This window comes from Pseudonaja textilis, chromosome 1 (genome assembly GCF_049901715.1).
Source record: "Pseudonaja textilis isolate UNSWEBS1 chromosome 1, rPseTex1.2, whole genome shotgun sequence".
NCBI classification, from domain to species: Eukaryota; Metazoa; Chordata; class Lepidosauria; order Squamata; family Elapidae; genus Pseudonaja; species Pseudonaja textilis.
In genome coordinates this window covers 318,097,204-318,121,019 of record NC_141990.1, presented here as the reverse complement: position 1 = coordinate 318,121,019, position 23,816 = coordinate 318,097,204, and the positions used below count along the sequence as shown (strand labels likewise).

The window sequence follows — 23,816 nt, the reverse complement described above, 5'->3', positions numbered from 1 at the left end:
TTGCAGAACCAAACCAGACAGTCATAGAGGTGCAGATGACAGACTCCATCCTTCCTCTGTAGAACCGGATCAGCAGCTCCTTTTGGGCAGTTTGAGCTTTCTGAGTTGGCGCAGAAACAACATTCTTTGTTGGGCTTTTTTGATGACGTTTTTGATGTTAGGTGTCCATTTTAGGTCATGTGATATAGTAGAACCTAGAAATTTGAAGGTCTCCACTGCTGGTGCTGTGTTGTCTAGTATTGTCAGAGGTGGTAGTGCGGGAGGGTTTCTTCTAAAGTCTACCACCATTTCTACGGTTTTGAGTTTGTTCAGCTCCAGATTGTTCCGGTTACACCACGAGGCAAGTTGTACAACCTCCTGTCTGTTTGCGGATCCATTGTTGTCTCGAATGAAACCAATCATTGTTGTGTCATCTGCAAACTTCAGTATTTTAACAGATGGATCGTTTGAGATGCAGTCATTGGTATATAGGGAGAAGTGGAGAAAGTACACAGCCTTGGGGGGGCCCTGTGCAAATTGTATAGGTGTCAGATGCCCCTGTTGGAGTCTGACTCCGAGGGAGAGATGGAACAACTGACAAAGAGTGGGAGTGTGGCTCCGATGGTTGTGGAGGAAACTGGGGAAAGACACAGGCTGGATGGGCAGTCAGAGGAAGACCCAGGCCCATCCCCTCTTCATCCTAGGGCACGCAGGGAGGAGTGAATAAGGGAGAAATGCGAGTGGCACGGTCTATGGGGGAGGAAGGGGCCCTGATCTCCTTTATGGGCTGCAGCTGGGCGGACTGGTTAAAAGGACAAACTGCTCATGGCAAAGTTGCTGGAAGCAATGCGTGCATTCTTATCGGAGCTTATCTGTGTTTTGGCTTCCTCCCAACTGTGGTTGCTGCAATATCTGGTAGAAGTCTGCAATTAATCATCCTTGCCTGCCGTAGTAATTCCTTCGGTGTGGTGTGTTGGTTTTTTTTATTTTGAATTAACTTTGGGTGCGGACTGCATTTCCTCCCTCCGTAAACTGTTTTCTTTAAGAGTTTGATATCCTGCTGAGGATAATTGGACATTGGGGCCAAGTTGGAGACATTAAAGGGACTTTCTTCTATTTCTGTGACTTGGTTATTGTTGTGTCAAGCCCCGGGTCATCACACCTGGGCTGTAGATCCATAGATATTTTTGTCAAGAAACACTGAGATTTCTGATTCCAGGTTACAAACCTGGGCAAAGGGTTTAAGGTTTTGAATGCAGAACGTTCAGCGTAGCCGGGGAGTGGCAGAAGAAATCCAGCTAGATGCTGTGAGCCGTCTGCAGTCTGGGTTGAACTAAGATAACCAAAATCAGCTCTTGTATACCTACCCTGTTTTCCCGAAAATACGACCTACCCTGAAAATAAGTCCTAGCCTGGTTTTTTTGCACGTGCACCCAATATAAGCCCTAATTAAGATCCCACCCACTCCAGAGTGGATGGGTAGAAATTAAGCTACAGTGAGGATGGGGGTGGGTGGCGGGTGGAGCTGCCCTATTACTTTCCTTTGGACAATGGTAGCTAGGTCTCGCATACCCCAACACCTGCCTTTCCAGCCCATTTCTTCTGCCACCAGTAAGGCTTTCCTGAAGGCCTTTGGAGCTGAGAACAAAGCTCTGGATCAATCCAGAACTCTGTTATGGGATACAGAAACCTTCAGGAAAGTCTTGCTGGCCACAGAAGAAGAGGTTCCTTCAGCGAAAAGGAGGCTGGGGGAACGACGCATGCAAGTGACGTTAGTCAGTGGGTGGCATCCCCCGAAAATAAGACCCGGTGTCTTTTTTGGTGGCGAAAAAAAAAGTATAAGACAGGGTCTTATTTTCAGGAAAACACGGGTATAGATATTCACACCATTTACCTGCAGGATAGAAGCAAGGAGCTTTATAGAAATAGCCCCCCTTCCAGACAGTCCTCATTTTCAGACATCGAGAGAGGAAAAAAAGAAAACCTTAGATGAAATGCCAACGAAACAAAAATAGAAGCCTGAATCCAATCCATGTGTACTTTGAATGAACCGTGTGTAGAATTGCTCGGCGGGGCGTCCGCTCTCCTTGCTTGCTTTCCAGCAAGCCTTAAGCCCCTCATTAAAAGAAAGAGAGAATCAAGATGATGTGAGGTTCTACTACCGCTTTGCAAATCCTTAGGAAGGGCACAGCTAGAATAGCGCATCCAGTTCCTGTCACCGCGATGCACAAAAAGACGCGGAGATTCCGGAAAGAGTGCAGAGAAGAGTAACACAGGAGATTAGGGGACTGAGGCCAAAAGATATGAAGAACGGTTGCAGGATCTGTGTATGTTTAGTCTAGAAAAACAGAAGGACTAGCGGGGCCATGATAGCAGTCTTCCAATATTTGAGGAGCTGCCGCAAACAATTAACAGATTAACAGAGTTGGAAGGGAACTTGTAGGTCATCTAGTCCAACCCCCCCAACCAAGCAGGAGACCCTACACCATTTCTGACAAAGGGCAGTCCAGTCTCTTCTTGAAAGCTTCCAGGGATGAAGGTCTCACAACTTCCGAAGGCATCGGTTGATTGTTCTCACTGTCAGAAAGTATTTCCAGGTTGAATCTCTCATCCTTGTTCTGTTTCCACCCGTTATTCCTTGTCTGGCCTTCAAAGGTGCCTTGGAAAATAGCTTGACCCCTTTCCTCCTCTCTGTGGCAGCCCCTCCTCAAATATCGGAAGGCTGCTCTCCTGTCTCCCCCCACCCCCGGTCCTTCTCTTCCCTGGACTAGCCATGCTCAAGAAGGGGGACCTCCACCTTAAAGCAAGAGAGATAAAATCCATTCAAGCTACCGTGATTTGACTGTGGTCTTTGGAACTCCCCGAGACATGCCTCGAACGCTGCCGAAAATCAGGCCTACGAATGATCGATTGAAACGGTGCACAAAATGGCGGTTTTTTTGGGGGGGGTGGTATTTGGAAGGAGGGGATCTGGTGCTTGTAAAGGCCTCGGTTTTTGTGTTTTTTTTTGGTGGGAAGGTGGGAAAGTATTTCCGGTGTCTGAGATTAAGCGTGCGTCCCAGCTGGGCTGCCTGTGCCAAAGGGCCCTGGCGGTGCAGAGAAAGAGGGATCGAGTTTCAAAGCCTCTTGAGCTTTTCCCAGGCAGCTTCAACGCACCCCCCCCCCACACACACATACCCCACCCCTTTAACAGTCGGGGTCTCCTTGCAGCCTTCCAGATGTTTTGGATTAGAGTTCTCATCAAACCCAGCTGGTACGGCCTGGAATTGGGAGGCGGCGGGCTTTGGTAGGCTCAAACATCTGCAGGGCATCAGGTTGAGGAAGGCAGCTGGGTTGGGCGAGGGAAGAAGCCAAGCGAGGCGTCTCCTATTTCTTCCCCCCACCCCCCTCGTGCAGAATTCACAGAGTTGGGAGGGACCGTAGAGGTCTTCTAGTCCAACCCCCTGCGGAAGCACATAGGTAATGGCCAAGGATACGGCGCACCGATCTTGGCTGAAGACTCCGACCTTCCACTGTTCTATTCAAAGTAAAAACGTTTCCCCCCCCCCCTCAGATTCTGAGCTGTGCTATTTTAGAGTAGAGATTTTTTCCTAACACACAGTCAACTATGCACTTTGATATCACCCACCTGCACGCTTAGAAACCTACCTGTATTAGCCAATTGCCGCATTGTTACTAGGCTGTTATCCCTGGAGTAAACCAATCGTTGGGCTTGTATGTATAAATAAGCACATGGCTACGTTTAGAGTATAATATTAAAAACAAAAACCAAAAGTTGACTGAGGAAAGAGGAACTTCTTCTTGACTTGGAAGACACTTGACTCGGAGATCATGCATACGCATCTTTGATTGCTACGTAAACAAGAGACCAGTAGGAGCCAGCAGTATGCAGCAGTAGCAGCCCCCAAAAGCCAATGCATTATCCTAAATTGCATGAAAGATCATCGTGGACTCCGGAGCCCATCGTGGCTTCGTTTCCTGGTTGGTCTTGGCTCAGTTTTGGGTTGTATCAACCGATCGCGTCAAGCGTTAGTATCGCTTTATAAGGCCTTGGCAAGCCCACACTTGGAATAGCGCCTCCAAGTTTCAACAGAATAACAGAACGACTTGAGTTGGAAGGGATCCTGGAGGTCTTCTAGTCCAACCTCCCTGCTCAGTCAGGAGACCCTGGCCTGACCCCCATTTCAGACAAATGGCCGTCCGGTCCCTTCTTAAAAACTTCCAGTAGTATTGGAGAATCTACCATTTCTGGAGGCGGGTCGTTTCACTGGTTAATTGTTCTCCTTCTTAGGAAGTTTCTCCTAGGTTTTGGTCACGATGATATACAGTAAAGATTAAAAGAGTTGGAAGGGACCTTGTAGGTCATCTAGTCCAACCCCCTACCTAAGCAGGAGACCCTACACCATTTCTGACAAATGGCAGACCAATCTTGTCTTGAAAGCTTCCAGGGATGAAATTCCCACGTCTTCCGAAGGCAACTTCTGTTCCATGGGTTGATTCTTCTCACAGTCAGAAAGTTTCTCCTTATTTCCAGGTTGAATCTCTCCTTGGTCAGTTTCCATCCATCATTCCTTGTCTGGCCTTTGGGTGCTTTAGAAAATAGCTTGACCCCCTTCCTCCTCTCTGGGGCAGCCCCTCCCTCAAATATTGGAAGATGCTCTCCTGTCTCCCCTGGTCCTTCTCTTCCCTAGACTAGCCAGGCCCAGTTCATTGTATGTTTTAGCCTCCAGTCACTCTCTTGCTCTCTTTCCCTCTCTTTCCTTCCTTCCTTCCTTCCTTCCTTCCTTCCTTCCTTCTTTCTTTCTCTCTCTCTCTCTCTCTCTCTTTCTTTCTTTCTTTCTTTCTTTCTTTCTTTCTCTCCTTCCTTCCTTCCTTCCTTCCTTTTTCTCTCACTCTTTCTCTCACTCTTTTTTTCTTTCTCTCCTTCCTTCCTCTTCCTCTTGTTCTTTCCTTTTCTTTCTCTCCCTTTCCCTTCAAATATTGGAGCACTGCTCTCCTGTCTCCCCTGGTCCTTCTCTTCCCTGGACTAGCCAGGCCCAGTTCCTGCAACCGTTCATCGTAGGTTTTAGCCTCCGGTTCTCTACTCCTCTTGATTGCTCTTCTCTGCAGTTTGGAAGTCCGCTTTCATGGCTCCCCTGGTCCTCCTCTCTTCCCTAGACTAACCAGGCCCATAAAAAAAATAAGATGCTGAGATTCTGCAAAGAGTGCAGAGAAGAGCCACGAAGATGATTAGGGGACCGGAGACTGAAACATACGAAGAACGATTGCTGGAACTGGGTTTGTCCCCACATTTTATCCTTTCTGTGGACGTTCCAGCTTTTCCCTGAGAGCAAAGGGCCAGCGCTCCCATGAATCCATAGCATGAAAAGTCCTTTTTTTTAAAAAAAAAAGAGATTTGAGATTACAGCTGCACAGCCCCTGCCCCTCATTCCTGAAAGAACTGGGAAGGGGAAATCAGCGGTGGGTGGACTTTGGATTTCAGATAATCAGAGTTGGAAGGGGCTTTGGAGGTCATCTAGTCCAGGGGGTCGCCAACCTTTTGGACCTCGTCATTTTAAATCCTGCAGACCAGAGACTCCGGGAAAATCCCCCCCAAAAAAGTCTGCAGGAAAATCCCCCACCCCATTTTCCTACCAATCGATCGTTCTTCATTTGGGATCACCGGATACCATTTCCAGCTCCGTTCTTAGGGGAAAGAGAGCGCACGCGCGCGAGAGAGGAGAGACTTTTGGCTTCCTGCAAGGAAAGCAGCAGAAGCTGCAGAAGCCTTTCTTTCTCTCACCCCAAACTCCGCCAGAAAGGAGTCTTGTTGTGCCGGCGCAGCCTCTTGGAGAAAGAGGCCTTGCGGGGTTGCCAAGACTCACTTCTGGCGGAGTTTGGGGGGAGAGAAAGAAAGACTTCTGCTGCTTTCCTTGCGTGCAGCCAAAAGCAGAAGAAGAAAGAAGCGGAAAGGAAGAAGCAGCCAGGTGGCCAGGCCAGGCCAGGCGCGTGGGGCAAGTTCCCCCCCCCTCCGTCCTTTCCCCCCTCGTGTTGTTCACAATGCAAGCGACGCAAGCCTTGTGTTCCCATGGGCCACGTGGGTGGTGCAGCCTGGATTAATTGCTTTGGGGTGGGGGGAACATTTCTCGGCGGACCGCCAGAAATTTTCTTGCAGACCACCAGTGGTCCCCGGCCCACTCGTTGGCTCACCGGTTGGCGACCACTGATCTCGTCCAGCCCCCCCACCCCCCCACCCTCCCAAGCAGGAGACCCTACACCGTTTCTGACCGATGGCAATCCAGTCCCTTCTTGAAAGTCTGAAGTGAGTAGGGAATCCACAGCGTGCGGAAGGAAAGGAGGGAGACTGAGCAGGGAGCGATTTGCTAGTTTGTGCAAAGGTGCAGAGTCTGGAGCTCTCCTCCTCCCCTCCTCCGGGGAGATTGTTGAGTGTGGGGAGGGGGTTTAGTCAAGATGGCGGCTGCATCTGGAAAGCACCAAAGGGACGAGACCCACCTGTGCGGGTTTGCAACGGTTGGCTGAGCTGAGCAGCTGTTTATTGACAGGCAGGGGAGCGGGGGGCGGGGGCTTTTTCTGCGGGGATTAATCTTGGATGGGTTTTAATCCCTGGCCTTCCTGGAGTGGGGAGGGGGCTGCCTGTCTAAGACCCTAAATCATAATTATTGTAAACCTCCGAGGGTTTTTTTTTTTTTTTTTGGAGTCCGAAGGAAATCCCCTTCCGTCGCCGGAGGCCAATTCCCAGGAAAGCGTGCAAAAGCGTGCAATCCAACTGTGCAGATGTCTTTCTTGGGGTGGGGAGGAGGGAGAGGAGATACCACAGGGTGTGTGTGTGGGGGGGGGGGAGGAACAGGAAGGTCATTCGGGCATCGGGGAGGGGGAGAAACGGTCTGGACACCCCTTCCGCCAAAACTCAGGGTTGCTCAAATGGGAGCTGCTTCATTAGATTAGACGAACGGAAGGGACCTTGTAGGCCATCTAGTCCAACCCCCCCATCCCGTCCAAGCAGGAGACCCTACGCCCTTATGAAAAGAAGGATTGGGGGTGATAGGACAGCAGTCTTCCAATATCTCAAGGACTGCCCCAAAGAAGAGGCAGTCAAGCTATTCTCCAAAGCATCTGAGGGCAGGACAAGACGCAACGGATGAAAACTCATCAAGGAGAGAAGCAACCTGGAATTAAGGAGGAATTTCCTAACAGTGAGGACAATTAACCAGTGGATACAATCAACATCAAGGGAGGTACTGATACCACCCTATGAAGCCTTAGTAAGGCCATACCTAGTCCTACATCCAGTTTTGGTCACATAAAACAAAGATGTAGAGACTCTAGAAAAAGTACAGAGAAGAGCAATCAGGGCGATGAGGGGATTGGAGGCTCAAACCTACGACGAACCCCTCTTTGGAAGAGTTTTATAGCTCCCGCTGCCTTAAGAAAGTTCAAAACATTCTCAAAGATCCATCTCATCCTGGGCACCCCGTTTTTTGGGGGGGGGAACTATTCCCATCTGGCAGGCAGTACCGGACAATAAAAAAGAGGACAAATCGGTTGAAAAACAGCTTCTATCCCAGGGCAGTAACTCTACTGAATTCTACTGTGTAGCGCAATATTCATGCAATATGAGGGGTTTTCAATTCAACGTGTAGAATGTGAAGGGTGTGTGTTTGTGTTTATTTTTATAGTCATAATATACACCGAAGATGGTATTTAATTTCGTTGTACGAGGTGCAACGACAGTCAAGTCAAGTCAACTAAACTAAACTTTATATGAGGCCTTGGTAAGGGCACGCTTGAAATACTTGCATCCCGATTTGGTCACCTCGATGTAAAAAAAAAGGATGCTGAGACTCTAGAAATTTCTAGAGTGCAGAGAAGAGCAACGAAGAGGATTAGGGGACTGGAGGCTAAAACATACGAAGAACTGTTTCTGGAAGTCGGGCATGTCTAGTTTAGCAACAGAAATTTGGAGTTCAATTGAAGTTGTAAGACAAGGGCTATTTATGCTACTAACCCTAAGAAGCTTTGCCAAAAAGGGCTCCCCTCGCCGACATCTTTATCTGCTGTCTGGAAAAACTATTTTTGCACGAGTGCTGTGTCGATTTAAGAGTGTGCTTATCGCATCTCTGTCCACTTTAGAAACATACGTGCCTTCTTAGATTAGGGTACTTTGTTGGTGTTCCATCCAGGGGTGGGATTCAAATTTTTTTAATAACCGTTTCTGTGGGCGTGGCTTAATTGGTGGGCGTGGCTTGGTGGTCATGTGACTGGGTGGGTGTGGCTTGGTGGGCGTGTTATTGGTTGGGTGCGGCCAACACAATATCACTCACATCGAGACACGCATCTCTTCGCCTGGCCTCTCATGACTGTGGGGATGCTGCAACAGTCGTAAGTGTGAAAAAGGGTCATAAGTCACTTTTTTCAGTGCCATTGTAACTTTGAATGGTCCCTCCACACAAGCAAAGTACCAGCAAAGGAGGGGAAAAAAAACTCCAGAGAAGTTCCTGAGACAGGAAGTCTAGTCCTGCCAAGAATGTAATAAGGGTTAACAGAGAGGCAGTTTCTGTAAGCAACACCAGAATGTTTCCTTCCTGCCTTCCTTACAGGATTAGCCCAGAAATTTCTTCTAACAACTGGTTCTCCGAACTGCTTAGAATGTTAACAACCGGTTCTAGCGAATAGGTGCGAACCTGTAGAATCCCACCCCTGACTCCGTGTAACTTCCGGGTGCTCCGTGTAACATCCAGGGCTGGGCTGCTGAGGGTTCGGGAGAGTCCCCTAGCTAAGATTCTGTGCAGTTCGGAGAACCCCAAATCCCACTCCTGGCTGACCCCGCCCACCCCTTCCCTCCCCGGAGTCCCCATGCTATCCATTTTGGATGCAGGTAAGTGCAGGCTGCGCACAGAGGCTCAAGGAAGGCGAAAAATGGCCCTCCCGGAAGTTCCGGAAGGCTGGAAACGGGCCCGCTTCCAGCTTCTGGGGAGCCTCCGGAATCTGGGAAGGCTGTTTTCACCCTCCCAGAGGCTCGAGGAAAGCCTCAGGAGCTCGGAGAGGACAAAAACACCCTCCCCCTGCTGTGGTGCAGGAGGCTGACTAGGCCACGCCCACCATGGCCACACCCACCCAGCAACTGGGCAGAGCACCTGTTGCTAAATTTTTGAAGCCCCACCCCTGGTTTTCAGAGTTCCAAGTAATACGCCTACAGCAAGCAGCTTCCTCAAATATTAGTTTTATCGGACATATCACGTTGGCACAGGCTGGTGAAAACCAACTCTGAAGGTTCCCACGGTTTTCACTGACTTAAAGGCAAAAGTTTCCCCCCCCCTTCCCAAACAATCCGTCACACGGTCCAATCAAGGTGCTGTCTGGTTGCCTGGTAACTTGACCCCGCCTCTTTCCTCCCACCAGTGGGAATGTCCTTGGTTCCCAGGAGAAAGTATTCTGTTTTGGCTACAAAACCCCAGCTATCTCTATTCCCCTCCTCCCTCACCCTCAGCTCCAGTGTGGCCACACGGAAGCCTCAAAATGGCTCCGGTCAGGTCAGCTTCGGGATTGACAGAAGTCTTGGGTTGCTTGGGTCCTTGACTTATAACTGACCCCAAGGGCTGCGGGGAGGCTGCCACGGTTGGAAGTGCAAGGACCAGTTTCCTGCCTCTCTTTTTCCCCCCGCCCTCCATGCCGTTGTAAGTTGGGACACTCACCAAACAACAGGTTGCAAGATGAGAGAACTGCCCCTTCAGCAGTTGGAGCTAGAGGGCATTCCCCCCACCCCCCAAAAAAACCACAGCTAAGGTTCTAGTCCTCATGGAAGCCGGCCAACGGCGGGCTTCCTTTGGGAGGTAAAAAATCTCAAATGGGTTTACCAGGTGCCTTTAAAATGGTCTTTTGGGACAGGAGCGAGCCAACATGGCGGGGGTGGCTTACAGCCTTTCTCGTGTACGGAAGGGGTGCGTATGTGTCCCCCAACCCCACATCTGAGCCTTAATAAAATTTGATGGCAGCCTCATTAAATCTTTGATCACCTGACCTCTTCCGATCAGCTCCAGATGTGCTCCTGGCTCTCTGCCAGCTCTTCCCCTCCCCCCGCTTCAGCCTGTCCACTGCAGGCAGCTTTGGCTGTTCTCTGTCTCTTGCTGGGAACTTCAATCAGGAAATCTATTTTTGTCCCATTTCTCTGCCTCCCCCCGCCTCCCCCCGTCCCATCGTCCCCTAAGTCTATTTTGGGAGCAGGGTTTAAAAAGAGAAATGGGGGGGTTTGCGTCTGGCTCCTTCCCGAAGGTTGTCCTTGTGGCTCCTGCACAGTCCTCCAGGCTGGGGGTTCTCAGCCAGGATAATATTAAGATGGGTGAACTTCAACTCCCAGGATCCCCAGCCAGGATGGGGAATTAAACCCACTTTAAAGGGGGGACGACTTCAACTCCCAGAATCCCCCAGCCAGGATGGGGAATTAAACCCACTTTAAAGGGGGACGACTTCAACTCCCAGAATCCCCAGCCAGGATGGGGAATTAAACCCACATTAAAGGGGGACACGACTTCAACTCCCAGAATCCCCCAGCCAGGATGGGGAATTAAACCCACTTTAAAGGGGGACGACTTCAACTCCCAGAATCCCCAGCCAGGATGGGGAATTAAACCCACATTAAAGGGGGACACGACTTCAACTCCCAGGATCCCCCAGCCAGGATGGGGAATTAAACCCACTTTAAAGGGGGACGACTTCAACTCCCAGAATCCCCAGCCAGGATGGGGAATTAAACCCACTTTAAAGGGGGACGACTTCAACTCCCAGAATCCCCCAGCCAGGATGGGGAATTAAACCCACATTAAAGGGGGACACGACTTCAACTCCCAGAATCCCCAGCCAGGATGGGGAATTAAACCCACTTTAAAGGGGGGACATGACTTCAACTCTCAGAATTCCCCAGCCAGGATGGGGAATTAAACCCACATTAAAGGGGGGACGACTTCAACTCCCAGAATTCCCCAGCCAGGATGGGGAATTAAACCCACATTAAAGGGGGACGACTTCAACTCCCAGAATTCCCCAGCCAGGATGGGGAATTAAACCCACTTTAAGAGAAGTGGACTTCAACTCTCAGAATTCCCCAGCCAGGATGGGGAATTAAACCCACTTTAAAGGGGGCATGACTTCAACTCCCAGAATTCCCCAGCCAGGATGGGGAATTAAACCCACATTAAAGGGGGACGACTTCAACTCTCAGAATTCCCCAGCCAGGATGGGGAATTAAACCCACTTTAAAGGGGGGACATGACTTCAACTCTCAGAATTCCCAGCCAGGATGGGGAATTAAACCCACATTAAAGGGGGGACACGACTTCAACTCCCAGAATCCCCAGCCAGGATGGGGAATTAAACCCACTTTAAAGGGGGGACGACTTCAACTCCCAGAATCCCCAGCCAGGATGGGGAATTAAACCCACTTTAAAGGGGGGACGACTTTCAACTCCCAGAATCCCCAGCCAGGATGGGGAATTAAACCCACATTAAAGGGGGGACACGACTTCAACTCCCAGAATCCCCAGCCAGGATGGGGAATTAAACCCACTTTAAAGGGGGATATGACTTCAACTCTCAGAATTCCCCAGCCAGGATGGGGAATTAAACCCACATTAAAGGGGGGACGACTTCAACTCCCAGAATTCCCCAGCCAGGATGGGGAATTAAACCCACTTTAAGAGAAGTGGACTTCAACTCCCAGAATCCCCCAGCCAGGATGGGGAATTAAACCAACGTTAAGATGGGTGAACTTCAACTCCCAGGATCCCCCAGCCAGGATGGGGAATTAAACCCACTTTAAAGGGGGGCATGACTTCAACTCCCAGAATTCCCCAGCCAGGATGAGGTATTAAACCAACGTTAAGATGGGTGAACTTCAACTCCCAGAATTCCCCAGCCTGGATGGAAATTAAACCGGTGGTGGGATTCTACTGGTTTGGACTGGTTTGAGTGAAATGGGTGTTAAATTTGCATCTGGTTTGCCGAATCAATATTTGAACCGACCGGCTGGTCCTTCCCCACCCTGGCCCTCCCCTCCCAGAAGTCTCCACATAGCCCATTTTCAATGCAGGTAAGGGCAGGGCCTTCACAAAGGCTCTGGGAGGGGAAAAAATGGGCCTTCTGGAAGTTCGGAAACGGGCCTGTTTCAAGCTTCCAGAGGGCCTCTGGAGCCTGGGGGGGGGGGAGTCCATTTTCTCCTCCCAGAGTCCTGAGGGAAGCCTCCGGACTCTGGGAAAGGTGAAAAATGGAAGTTCCGGTAGTCCACGCCCACCCGGCCACTGGTTCCTAGGATTCTTGAATCCCCTGTCTGAATTAAACCAACTTTAAGATGGGCAGAATTTCCTGACAGTGAGAACAATTAACCAGTGGAACAGTTGGCCACCAGAAGTTGTGGGTGCTCCATCACTGGTGGTTTTTAAAGAAGAGCCTGGACAGTCGCTTGTCTGAAATGCTATAGGGTCTCCTGTTTGAGCAGGGGGGGTTGGACTAGAAGACCTCCAAGGCCCCTTCCGACTCTGTTAAGCGTCTCTGTTGTGGTTCGCCGGTAGCAGGTGTGGACGGCTGAGGTCCGAGAGAGCGAGGACTCATAAGAGGGGCCTGCGTGTGAGGCAGGGATGGGGCCGGGATCATCAGGGAGTGGAAGGCGGCCTTCGGAGATGGTGGAGGTTTGGAGCAGCAATGAAGAGGCCCCCGAGGAGCCTGTGCCCAGCTCGCCCTCCCTGAGAAGATAAAAGCCAGCTGAGAAGCTGCAGTTCTTTGCAGGAAGCAAACAAGTTTTTACACTCAAGCCTTGTGGACGTTAGACTGAGTTGGTGTTTGGAGACTCTTTGATTTATTGTTTAGGAACTTTATCTGTTGTCCTTGGCAGCCTTGCCAAAACTTAGCAAGGCTGTTCCTTATCGGGGCTAGTTAGTTGGAAGCGGCCTTTGATCTGTGAAGGACCGAGATTCGTAAACGAAACATTAAAAGGTTGTGCTGTTACCTTTGTCTCGTGTTTTGCTCTTTTGGAACCGGGTTTGGGTCAGAACAAGTCTCTAAAAGTGACATGGGATAACAAAAAGGGATATTGGGAGATTTCCATGCCTGGAATTCTGGCTGAGAGTTATGGGATGTGGCTAGGTGGCTATGTCTAGTGTTCTTGAAGAGTTGAATGTTGAGTGAGGCTGCCCTAAGAGCACGTAGGTCTTTTCCATACGATGTTACAGGCAGTCCTCAAATTATGACCGTAATGGAGCCTGTCCCTTAGGGCAAAGGGTCGCCAACCTTTTGGACCTCAGGGACCATCAAACCCATCATTTTAAATCCCACAGACCAGAGACCCTGGGAAAATCCCCCCAAAAGTCTGCAGGAAAATCCACCCACCCCATTTTCCTACCGATCGATCGTTCTTTATTTGGGATCGCAGGATCCCGTCTCCAGCTCCGTTCTCAGGGGGAGAGGGAGAGACTTTTGGCTTCATGCAAGGAAAACAGCAGAAGCAGCAGAAGTCTTTTTCTCTCTCCCCCAAACTCCGCCAGACGTGAGTCTTTGCTGATGCAGCCTCTTGGCGCAGGAGGCCTTGCAGGGCCCCAAAGACTCATTTCTGGCGGAGTTTGGGGGAGAGAAAGGAAGACTTCGGCTGCTTTCCTTGCCTGCAGTCAAAAGCAGAAGAAGAAAGAAGCAGCCCGGTGGCCAGGCCAGGTGTGTGGGGTGAGTGGGGCAAGTTCCCACCCCCTCCGCCCTTTCCCCCCTCCCCTCACTACCTCATGTTGTTCGCAATGCAAGCGACGCAAGCCTTGTGTTCCCACGGGCCACGTGGGCGGCGCAGCCTTGTGTTCCCGTGTAGCCTGAATTAATTGTTTTGGGGGGGGGACATTTCTCTGCAGACCACCCAAATTTTCTCACAGACCACCAGTGGTCCCCAGCCCACTGGTTGGCAACCAATGGTCTAGAACAGACCTCAGCATATACCATGTTGCTTAGTTTGTGTCCGTAAGTTGAGGGTTGCCTGCATTTAAGAAAATGTCCCCAAACTTTCATGCAGGACCCCTGTAATGGATAATATACACATTTCTCGGCCTACATGGTCCCACCTGTGGCCAACCAGTGATATTCAACCTGGACCCTTTGCTAAAAAAGAGGAGGACACCCACCAGCCTCTTTTAACGACCCCATAACTTCTTGTGGAGTGGAATCTGGGCAGCTGAATGGAGCTGAATGTTTTTCTGGCCGGATGCCTTTCCTGTTGCCGATGCAGAGTTTTGTTCGGCAGTTATATTCTCATTGTGCCCAGAGAGAGAAATATCTACCTCTATCGAGGATCAAACTCACGGCCTCCTGACTGGGAGGTGAGAGCTCCACCTCTAGGCCATCACACCACTCAGGAGGACACCCACCACCGCCCCCCAAATTCCTGCAAGCTGCCCCCCCACCGCCACCCCCAGCTTTGGACCGGAGGCTAAAATCGACGATGACAGCCAGAACGTGGGAAAGGCAGACCGCAACGGAGGCCAGGAAATTAAGAAAAGATGTTTTCCCCGCCCTGACAATGCCTCCCTTGTCCTTCAAGACCCCCGTCGCAGATGGTCGGACCGGGTGGGTGGGATGTCTCCTTGGATCTGTCAAGTTTCAAAGGCAGGAAATCTCGGTTGGGTCACCACCACGTTGACCGGATCCCGTGGAGAGGGTGGAGGTGAAGAGTTGGAAACCCCCTCCAAGAGGCTCCCTGAAGGGGTTTCAGGGAGATTGTCCAGCGGCAAAAGGGGGAAGACTGAGGGGTATCCCCCAAATATTCTTTCGGGATCTCCTTTAATGTAGTGGGGTGGAGGAAATGTCATTTTTTTCAGATGGTGTAAAGTCTACATCTATACGTTTACCGTTCTGAAAATTGGTTTTTCACCCATCCACTTTTCCTTTCTCTTCCTCCTACTTTTCTTGCTCTTCTTCTCTCTCTCTCTCTCTTTCCATCTTTTCCTCTTCTGTTTGTCCTCCTTTTCTTCTGCCTCTTTCTCCCTCTCCTTTTCCCTTTTTCCTCCCTCTCCTTTTTCCTCTCCTCCCTCTCCGCTTTTTCTCCTCCTCTTTCTCTCTTCCCCTTCTCTTTCTCTCTCTCTTTTTCTCCTACACCTCCCTCTTCTCCCTTCCCCTCTTCTTCCTCTCCATCTTTCCCTCCAATTCTCTTCCTCTTCTTTCCTTCTTTTCCTTTTTCTCTTTTCTTCCTCCTTTCTCTTCCTCTTCTACCTCCAACTGTTCCCCTCTTTCCTCCTCTCCTTCTCTTCCCTCCTTCCTTCTCCCCTCTTCCACTCCTCCTTCTCTTCCTTCTGTCTCTTCCTCCTCCTCCTCTTTCTGCTTGATGCTTTCCTTCCCCATTTTAAGTTATTCCTTTGCTGCCCCGAACTGTGCATTGAGTAGGTGCCTGTGCAAATCAAATTAGAAAGAAAAATAAAGCTAATTTCCAGTATTTTAAGATCCCCCAAAAGCCGTCAATGACAGAAATCAAGCAAGAAACCCTATTACCCCAATTAAATCGTGTCTTGAGCCAAACTTCCAATACTAAACAATTAACATATCTGACACTTCCTGGGTGTAGCCGACTCTGAGACGCCTAATTCATCGTCACCCTTGACCCTGGTTTTCCCCTCCATCCCCTGGGTGTATCATAATTCATATTCTCCAATGGGACACATCCATAGCCAAGAGTCATCAATCATGTTCTCCAGTTGGATTTTTGCGGGGCAGAAATTTCAGTCACTCTAGTTACTATCGCTGAAAAACTGCAGTGCTCTTTCAAACCCCCCCTTTTTCCCCTCCCTTTCTATTGGTAACTCTAAAATGACCACATAAAATGTTTTATGAGTTGACACCTCTCTCTTAGGGCCTCAACCCCCCCCCCCAAAAAAAAACTTAGCCCCACTGACCGACAGGACAGAGCTCTCTCCAGCCTTGGTAAAATAGTTTCTCCAAGTAGCAACGTTGCTCACCAATATTGAGCAATATTGCTCACAGTCTGGCAGCCCACAGACTGTGGCGGGACCACGTATGTGAATCTTGAAGAATGGAAGCCCCCTTGGCACCCTCCCTCAGGGTTTTTTTCTGCTCATCTGAGGGACCCCCATTTCTGGCTTGGCGCTGACCACCGTTCTTCTCTCCTCCCTAGATTACCGCACGGGACCCTGCTTCAGCCAGGTGAACAAGCAGATGTGTCAAGGCCAACTGAGCGGCATCGTCTGCACCAAAACCATGTGCTGCGCCACCATCGGCCGTGCCTGGGGCCACCCCTGCGAGATGTGCCCGGCCCAGCCACACCCTTGCCGCCGCGGATTCATTCCTAACATCCGTACCGGAGCCTGCCAAGGTCTGTGATGTGTTTGTGTTTGAGCCAGCTGGGTTTTTGTCCACAGCGCATGGTTCCCTCTGCAAAAAATCAAGATGGCGGCCACAACAGTGCCTAGGGAGTCCTCGACTTACCACCGATGGCTTAGGGATCATTTTTATGACGGTTGCCGTGTGCCACCATCCCCTTTGTGACCACCTGACCAGCAATGTCCACGGGGAAGCCTTAAGAACCTTAACAATCCTGTTCCTAACTTAAGAACTCTGTCAGGATTCCAGCAATCGCCCTAATGAAATCCTGATTCTCGAGCCAAACTTCAAAACACTTGAAAGGATTCGTTAGAGGCAACATACTGGCCCTGCCCTGTATGAAGCCAACTCTGGCCTACGTCATTTACAGTCCCCCGTGACCCTGTTTCCCCCCCCTCCCCCCTGGGTGTGTCATAAATCAGATTCTCCAACCGAGCAACTTCACAAGCTGGGTGTCATCAATCATGTTCTCCAATTAAATATATTCGTGGGGCAAAAGCTCTGGTAGTTTAGTTACAACCTTTTAAAGAGAAGAGTTGGAATGTACTTCCGCTTCCAAACGGCTGTCCTGCTCTTCCAGATTTCCTTCCTCCCCCCATCCCCCCCCCGGTGGTGGTATTCATTTGGGTTGCACCGGATTGTGCGAACCGGTAGCAAGGATTTGGCATGGGTCGCAGAACCGGTAGTAAGTTCTGGCTGGCTACGCCCCCGACCCGGTCACCCTCCCTCCTGATGCTCACTCACCCCACCCACCTGATGTTCACCTAAGGAATTTATTTCTTTTTTTTTCCCCTCCCGACAATCAGCTGTTTGTACGATCAGCTGTGCTGGGATCCCCCTTGCTGAAGCCCAGAGACACCCCAAAAAAAGGACTCAGCCTTTTTTGCCTTCCTGAGCTTCAGAGGAGCCTTAAGGGAGCAAAAAATGACCACCTCCTAGAGGTCCAGAAGGCCCCCAAAAACCAGTGGGGGCTGGAAAAAAGCAAAAATAAAAGCCACACCCACCCAGTCACATGGCCATGCCCACCAAGCCACGCCCACAGAACCGGTAGTAAAAAAAAAAATTAATGGCAAACTATTAAAACAGTGCATCGGGATGTTTTATGAGTTGACAAACTGTAATAATCTGTTTGACAATAGCGGTGAGAAAGATTACAATCAGAAGAACTTTGTTGTCGTCGTACAAGTGCAACGAAACTGGGGATGCACCCCAGCAATGGTTCGCAGTACGACAAAACCGAAGCGCTTAAAAAGGAAGATAAGAAAAATGAGAGTACCCGCGTCTCCGTTTGCAATTGGAGAGTACAACGTCTACGCAGATACACAAAATATGCACCCCACACTGACCGTAACGCTGACTGTGACGTTACGGTAGTAAGACAGGGCAGAGTCCGCTTCACAGCTGTCTCGCTTAGCAGCAGAAATTTGGAATTCAACTGTGGCCGTAAATCCAGGACGACCTGTAGCTCTGGGTGGAAGGGCTGGGAGAGTTTTTGGAGGGCGTGACTGCCCTCCGAGGCCCTTTTCTCTCTCCTCCTGGTGGGCTCACGCAGTGCTGGTGGCGGGGGGGTTGTCCTTGCTCTCTCCCCACAGACGTGGACGAGTGCCAAGCCATCCCCGGATTGTGCCAAGGGGGCAATTGTTTCAACACCGTGGGCTCCTACGAATGCAAGTGCCCGGCGGGTCACAAGCAGAGCGAGACCAACCACAAGTGCGAAGGTGAGGAAACTCAGGTGGGCTCGGGGTGGAGAAGCGGGGAGGGGCTCTCTTGTCCAGCTGTCCAGAGGGACTTTTGAGGGGCCCTGTGGGTTGCAGAGGCCGTAGCGCTGAAGATGGTTGGAGGAGGGTAGAAACAAGGGGTGGAAATGAATCCAGGAGGGAAGCAACCTGGAACTGAGGAGAAGCTTTTGGACAGGGAGGACAATTAACCAGGGGAACGGCTTGCCACTGGAAGTTGTGGGCGCTTCGTCACTGGAGGTTTATTAAGAGGAGACTAGATAGTCACTTATCTGAAATGGTATAGCTGCTCCTGCTTGAGCAGAGGGGTGGACTAGAAGACCTCCAAAGTCTCTTTTAGCTCTATCCTGTTCTGTTCTAGCCTAGCCTAGCCTAGCCTAGCCAACTCTACTCTACTCTAATCTAATCTAATCTAATCTAATCTAATCTAATCTAATCTAATCTATTCATTCTGTATTCTGTTCTATTCTATATTCTTTTCTATTCTGTTAATTTATAAATTTACATATATAGAGGTAGAGAGAGATCTATACATATACATATACATGTACATATACATACACATACACATATCTGTCTATCTATCTATCTATCTATCTATCTATCTATCTAATAGATAAATGATAGATATGAGAGACATACATATACTGTAATTTATAGATATATAGAGATAACCCAGAGATGTAATAGATAGATAGATAGAAATAGGAATAGGAATAGGAATAGGAATAATAATAATAATAATAATAATAATAATAATAATAATAATAATAATAATAATAATAATAATAATAATAATAGGAATAGAATAGAATAGAATAGAATAGAATAGAATAGAATAGAATAGAATTCTTAATTGGCCAAGTGTGATTGGACACACAAGGAATTTGTCTTGGTGCAAATTGTCTCAGTGTCCATAAAAGAAAAGATACATTCGTCAAGAGTCAAGAATCATCAGGTACAACACTTAATAATAGTCATCAGGTACAACACTTAATACTAGTCCTAGGGTACAATAAGCCATCAAATCATACTAGGAAACAGTCCATAAACATTGTTAGGAGACAAGCGACAAAATTACAGTCATACAATCACAACTGGGAGAAATAGAAATAATAGAAAGAAATAGAAATATTTAGATATATAGATATTTTGCTGATGCGTCATTTCAACTCAAGCGGCATATCAGTGACGGCATGACCTCCGCAGGTGCTGCAACCTAAATAAAATACATTCCTTCTTTCCTCACTGCGGGTCCATAAACTCTGCTCCCCTCCTGGGCGAACCGGTAGCTTTGAAGATTAGCTGGGAGAGAACCATTCACTCCGACGATCAGCTGTTGGGTCTGCCTGCCTCCCTGCCACCGGCTCTAGCTCACTGCACCCAGTTGTTACACCTGTGGAATCCCACCCCTGGGAGCAGGTCTTTCCTGGAAGGGAGGGAGGGGAGGGAAGGGAATCGTCTTACTTTTTAATCAGTCCAAAGTGTTGCCAGGCGCCCCCGATTAACGGCCTTTTCTCCCCCTCCCCAGATACGGATGAGTGCAGCAGCAGCCCCGGCGTGTGCAACGGAGGCGAGTGTACGAACACGGTGGGCAGCTACGTCTGCGCTTGTCCACGAGGCTTCATGACCAGCCCAGATGGGTCCCGTTGTGTGGGTAAGCGAGACTCTTCACACGGCCTGGGTGGGGGCCCCACTGTTCCAAGTGGCAAGGGATCCCAAGGGCACAGAGGGCAAGGAGTCCCTTGACTTACAACTGTTCTGCCAACCGTTCTGTACATCCATAGCCCAGAGTCATCAATCACGCTCTCCAGTAATAATCTTGTGTGCCAACAGCTTCGGCTGCCTAGCAATTATCTGAAGCATTTGAGGAATGTACTGCTTTCCACCAGTCCCTTTCTGCTGGCAACTAAAATGACCAAAGAACTGTTTTTTTAGTTGACACATTCAAAGCTGCGACGGACCTGTGGGGGAGAGAAAAAGCTAACTTAGGGCCGTTTTTCACCCGGATGAGTGTCGCGCCATGTCCTGCGGTGGAAATTCAGACATGACTCGTGTTTGTGACGGTTGCAGTGTCCAGAGGTCACGGGATTTTCCCCCTTTTGCGATCACCTGACGAGCCCAGTAGACGGGGAAGCTGGATCCGCTTAACGACCGGGTGACTTAAGTTAACATCGGTTGGGATTCGCTTAACATCTGTGGCCAGGAAGGTGGGCAAATGGGGGCAAAACTCACTGAATGGCGGTCTCCCTTAGCAACGGAGGTTGGGGTTGTAAGTCAAGGATGACCTGTATGCTCTTTGCAGGAAGTTCTGTCTATGAATATGATGGTTGGTAACCAGAGGCGGTTTGGGTAGAGGCCGGTAGGCTGTCGCCTGGTTTCCTGGACTAGGGGGGCGGGGGGGGCATTGCTCATGGTTGGTCCCGCCTTGGTCACTTCCTAAGTGGATTACTGCGATCCACTATAGGTAGGGCTGCCCTAGAAAGCTAACTGGTTGCTTTAGCAGGCCCAGAATGGCCCTGGTAGGAGCAGTTGGGAACACAAATCACTTCACCTATGTAACGCCTTTGTAATACCATATAGGTAGTCTCATTTAATGACTGCCCTGTTGAGTCACCATTCAGGCTTCCTTCCTTCCCTCCCTCTCTCCCTCCTTCCATCTATCCCTCTTTCCTCACATCTTTTCCTTCCTTCCTTCCTTCCTTTCTCCCTCCATCCTCCCTCTTTCCTCTCTCACTTTTTCCTTCCTTCCTCCCTCTCACTTCTTCCTTCCTTCTTTCCTTCCACTCCTCCTTCTTTCCTCTCTCACTTTTTCCTTCCTCCCTCCCTCTCTCCCTCCGCTCTCTTTTTCACTTTTTCCTTCCCTCCTCCCTCCCTCTCACTTCTTTCCTTCCATCACTTCCTCTTTTTTCTTGCACTTTTTCCTTCCTTCCCTCCCTCCTCACTCTCTCTTTCACTTTTTTATTCCTTCCTTTCCCTCTCTTTCCTCTCTCACTTCTTCCTTCCTTCCTTCTCCCCTCCCTCCTTCCCTCTCTTCCTCCGCTCTCTTTTTCACTTTTTCCTTCCCTCCTTCCTCCCTCTCACTTCTTCTTTCCTTCCATCGTTTCCTCTTCTTTCTCACACTTTTTCCTTCCTTCCCTCCCTCCTCACTCTTTCTTTCACTTTTTTATTCCTTCCTTCCTCTCTCTTTCCTCTCTCACTTCTTTCTTCCTTCCTTCTTCCCTCCCTCCTTCCCTTTCTTCCCCCCCTCTCTTTTTCACTTTTTCCTTCCTTCCTCCCTCTCACTTCTTCCTGATTGGGAAGAAACATCCTAAGCAGTTCAGAGAACCAGTTGTTAGAAGAAATTACTGGGCTAATCCTGTAAGGAAGGCAGGAAGGAAACATTCTGGTGTTGCTTACAGAAACTGTCTCTCCGTTAACCCTTATTACATTCTTGGCAGGACTAGACTTCCTGTCTCTGGAACTTCTCTGGAGTTTTTTCCCCCTCCTTTGCTGGTACTTTGCTTGTGTGGAGGGGACCATTCAAAGTTACAATGGCACTGAAAAAAGTGACTTATGACCGTTTTTCACACTGACGACTGTTGGAACATTCTCACCTTCACGAGAGAGACCAGGCGAGGAGATGCGTGCCTCGATGTGGGTGATGTTGAGTTGGCTACACCCTGCCAATCACACGACCACCAAGCCACGCCCGCCCAGTCACATGACCACCAAGCCACGCCCACCACCCAAGCCACGCCCACAGAACCGGTTGTTTAAAAAAAAATGGAATCCCACCCCTGCTGCACACATATGCGGGGCGACGCTCCTCGAATTTTGGGTATGAGGGCGCGCAATGCGCTTCGGGCCCTCGGTACCCAAACGGTTCGCCCACGCTGGCATGGGTTCCTCTGCTTGAGAAGAGGGTTAGACTGGAAGACCTTTAAAGTCCCCCTCCAGCACGATTATTTTGCTTGCTTCTAACAATGCAGAAGGAGCCACGTGTTTTTTTGGGGCGGGGGAGAGCGAAGGGGAGGGGCGCCTCCGTTAATCCTTTGCAAGCGAAGCTTCTGTCGCCTCTTTGCTTGTGGAGGGGGAATCTGGAATGCAGGCTTGGCTAAATGCCTGCTTTCTGTCTCCCACTCCGTTGTCCTAACCAGAAAATTCCTTTTCTAATGACTTCCTCGCTCGCTTTTTAATTTCTCTGGCTGGGCTGCCAGGAATCGCTTCCCATCCTTCCCGCTGCTCCCAGGGACCATAAGCCACTCATAAATGGTGCCTTCTTGGGCTGGATCCCAATGTGGAGACCCTCCCTGTCCCCCGCTTCCCCCTCCCCCTCCAAAATCAGCCAGAGGTGAACAAAGCACCCAGCTGAGAGCGAGCAAAATATCCTTTTATTTTTATTTTTTTTTGAGAGAGAGAGGGGGACAGAAGCCAACATCTGCCAAAGTTGAAGTCTTTGAAGGAGGCTCCTTAAAACCATAAATGGATTTATTTAGTGTAGGGGTAACAGGCATGGACTTTAGGTGCAGATTGACAGAGTTGGAAGGGACCTGGTAGGTCATCTAGTCCAACCCCCTGCCCAAGCAGGAGATCCTACACGGGGGTGGGGTGAGGTGTCTTCAAACTTGACAGCTTGAAGACTTGTGGACTTCCAACTCCCAGAATTCCTCCTCCAGTCATGTCAGCTCAGGAATTCTGGGAGTTGGAAGTCCACAAGTCTTAAACTCGCCATGTTTGGAGACCCTTGGCCTACACCATTTCTGACTGATGGCAGTCCAGTCTCTTCTTGAAAGCCTCCAGGGATGAAGCTCCCACAACTTCCAAAGACTGGTTCATTGTTCTCACCGTCAGAAAGTTTCTCCTTATCTCCATGCTAAATCTCTCCTGAATCAGTTTCCATCCATTATTCCTTGTCTGGCCTTTGGGGGCCTTGGAGAAAGGCTTGACCCCTTCCTCCTCTCTGGGGCAGCCCCTCAAATATTAGAAGACCGCTATCCTGCCTCCCCTGGTCCTTCCCTTCCCTAGACTAGCCAGGCCCAGTTCCTATAACCGTTCTTCATATGTATAAGCCTCTAGGCCTTTGATCATCTTAGACAGATGCAGATTAATAGTTGGAAGGGACCTTGTAGGTCATCTAGTCCACCACCCCCCCCCCGCCCACAACTTCCAAAGGCAACTTCTGTTCCATGGGTTGATTGTTCTCACTGTCAGAAAGTTTCTCCTTGTTTCCAGGTTGAATCTCTCCTTGTTCAGCTTCCATCCATTGTTCCTTGTCTGTCCTTTGGGGGCTTTGGAGAATAACTTGACCCCCTTCTTCCTCTCTAGGGCAACCCCTCAAATATTGGAAGGCTGCTCTCCTGTCTCCCCGGGTCCTTCTCTTCCCTACTTACAACAGGCATTACAGCTTTGCCTAGATTAAAAACACAGTAAAATATGAATTACAGAGGTGAAAAGGATCTTTGTTCAGACGCCAATGTGTAAGCCATCTAACCACTGAAACGCAGCATTGTTTATCTGGAAAAAAAAACAAGTTCCTGGACTGGTACAGGCCCTCAGCCAGTTGTGATGGAGTCTACAATTTGACACAAGATCCTACAGTCACACTGAGGGGTGGATGCTGTACCTCACATAGGCTGTGAAGTCCAGCAGATGCCGTGGTTGTTGCAAATTAAAGGCCTTGTCAGAAGTAAAAGGGAGGAATGTAAAGTTGATTGGCTTGATCCTGATTAAAATAAGGTGTGTTTTTATAAACGGTTCTGATAACTCTTT

General features: G+C 49.6%; 1 protein-coding gene across 2 annotated transcripts in view; it reads left to right on the top strand.

Moving 5' to 3' along the window:
• Positions 1-23,816, top strand: part of FBN3 (fibrillin 3) — a 160,482-nt gene that overhangs the window by 11,362 nt on the left and 125,304 nt on the right. For both annotated transcript variants that reach the window (XM_087922591.1, XM_087922592.1), the window contains exons 5-7: positions 16,124-16,321; positions 17,922-18,047; positions 19,597-19,722. In XM_087922591.1, coding sequence (XP_087778717.1) covers positions 16,124-16,321; positions 17,922-18,047; positions 19,597-19,722 — 450 coding nt within the window. The remainder of the gene's footprint in view (positions 1-16,123; positions 16,322-17,921; positions 18,048-19,596; positions 19,723-23,816) is intronic.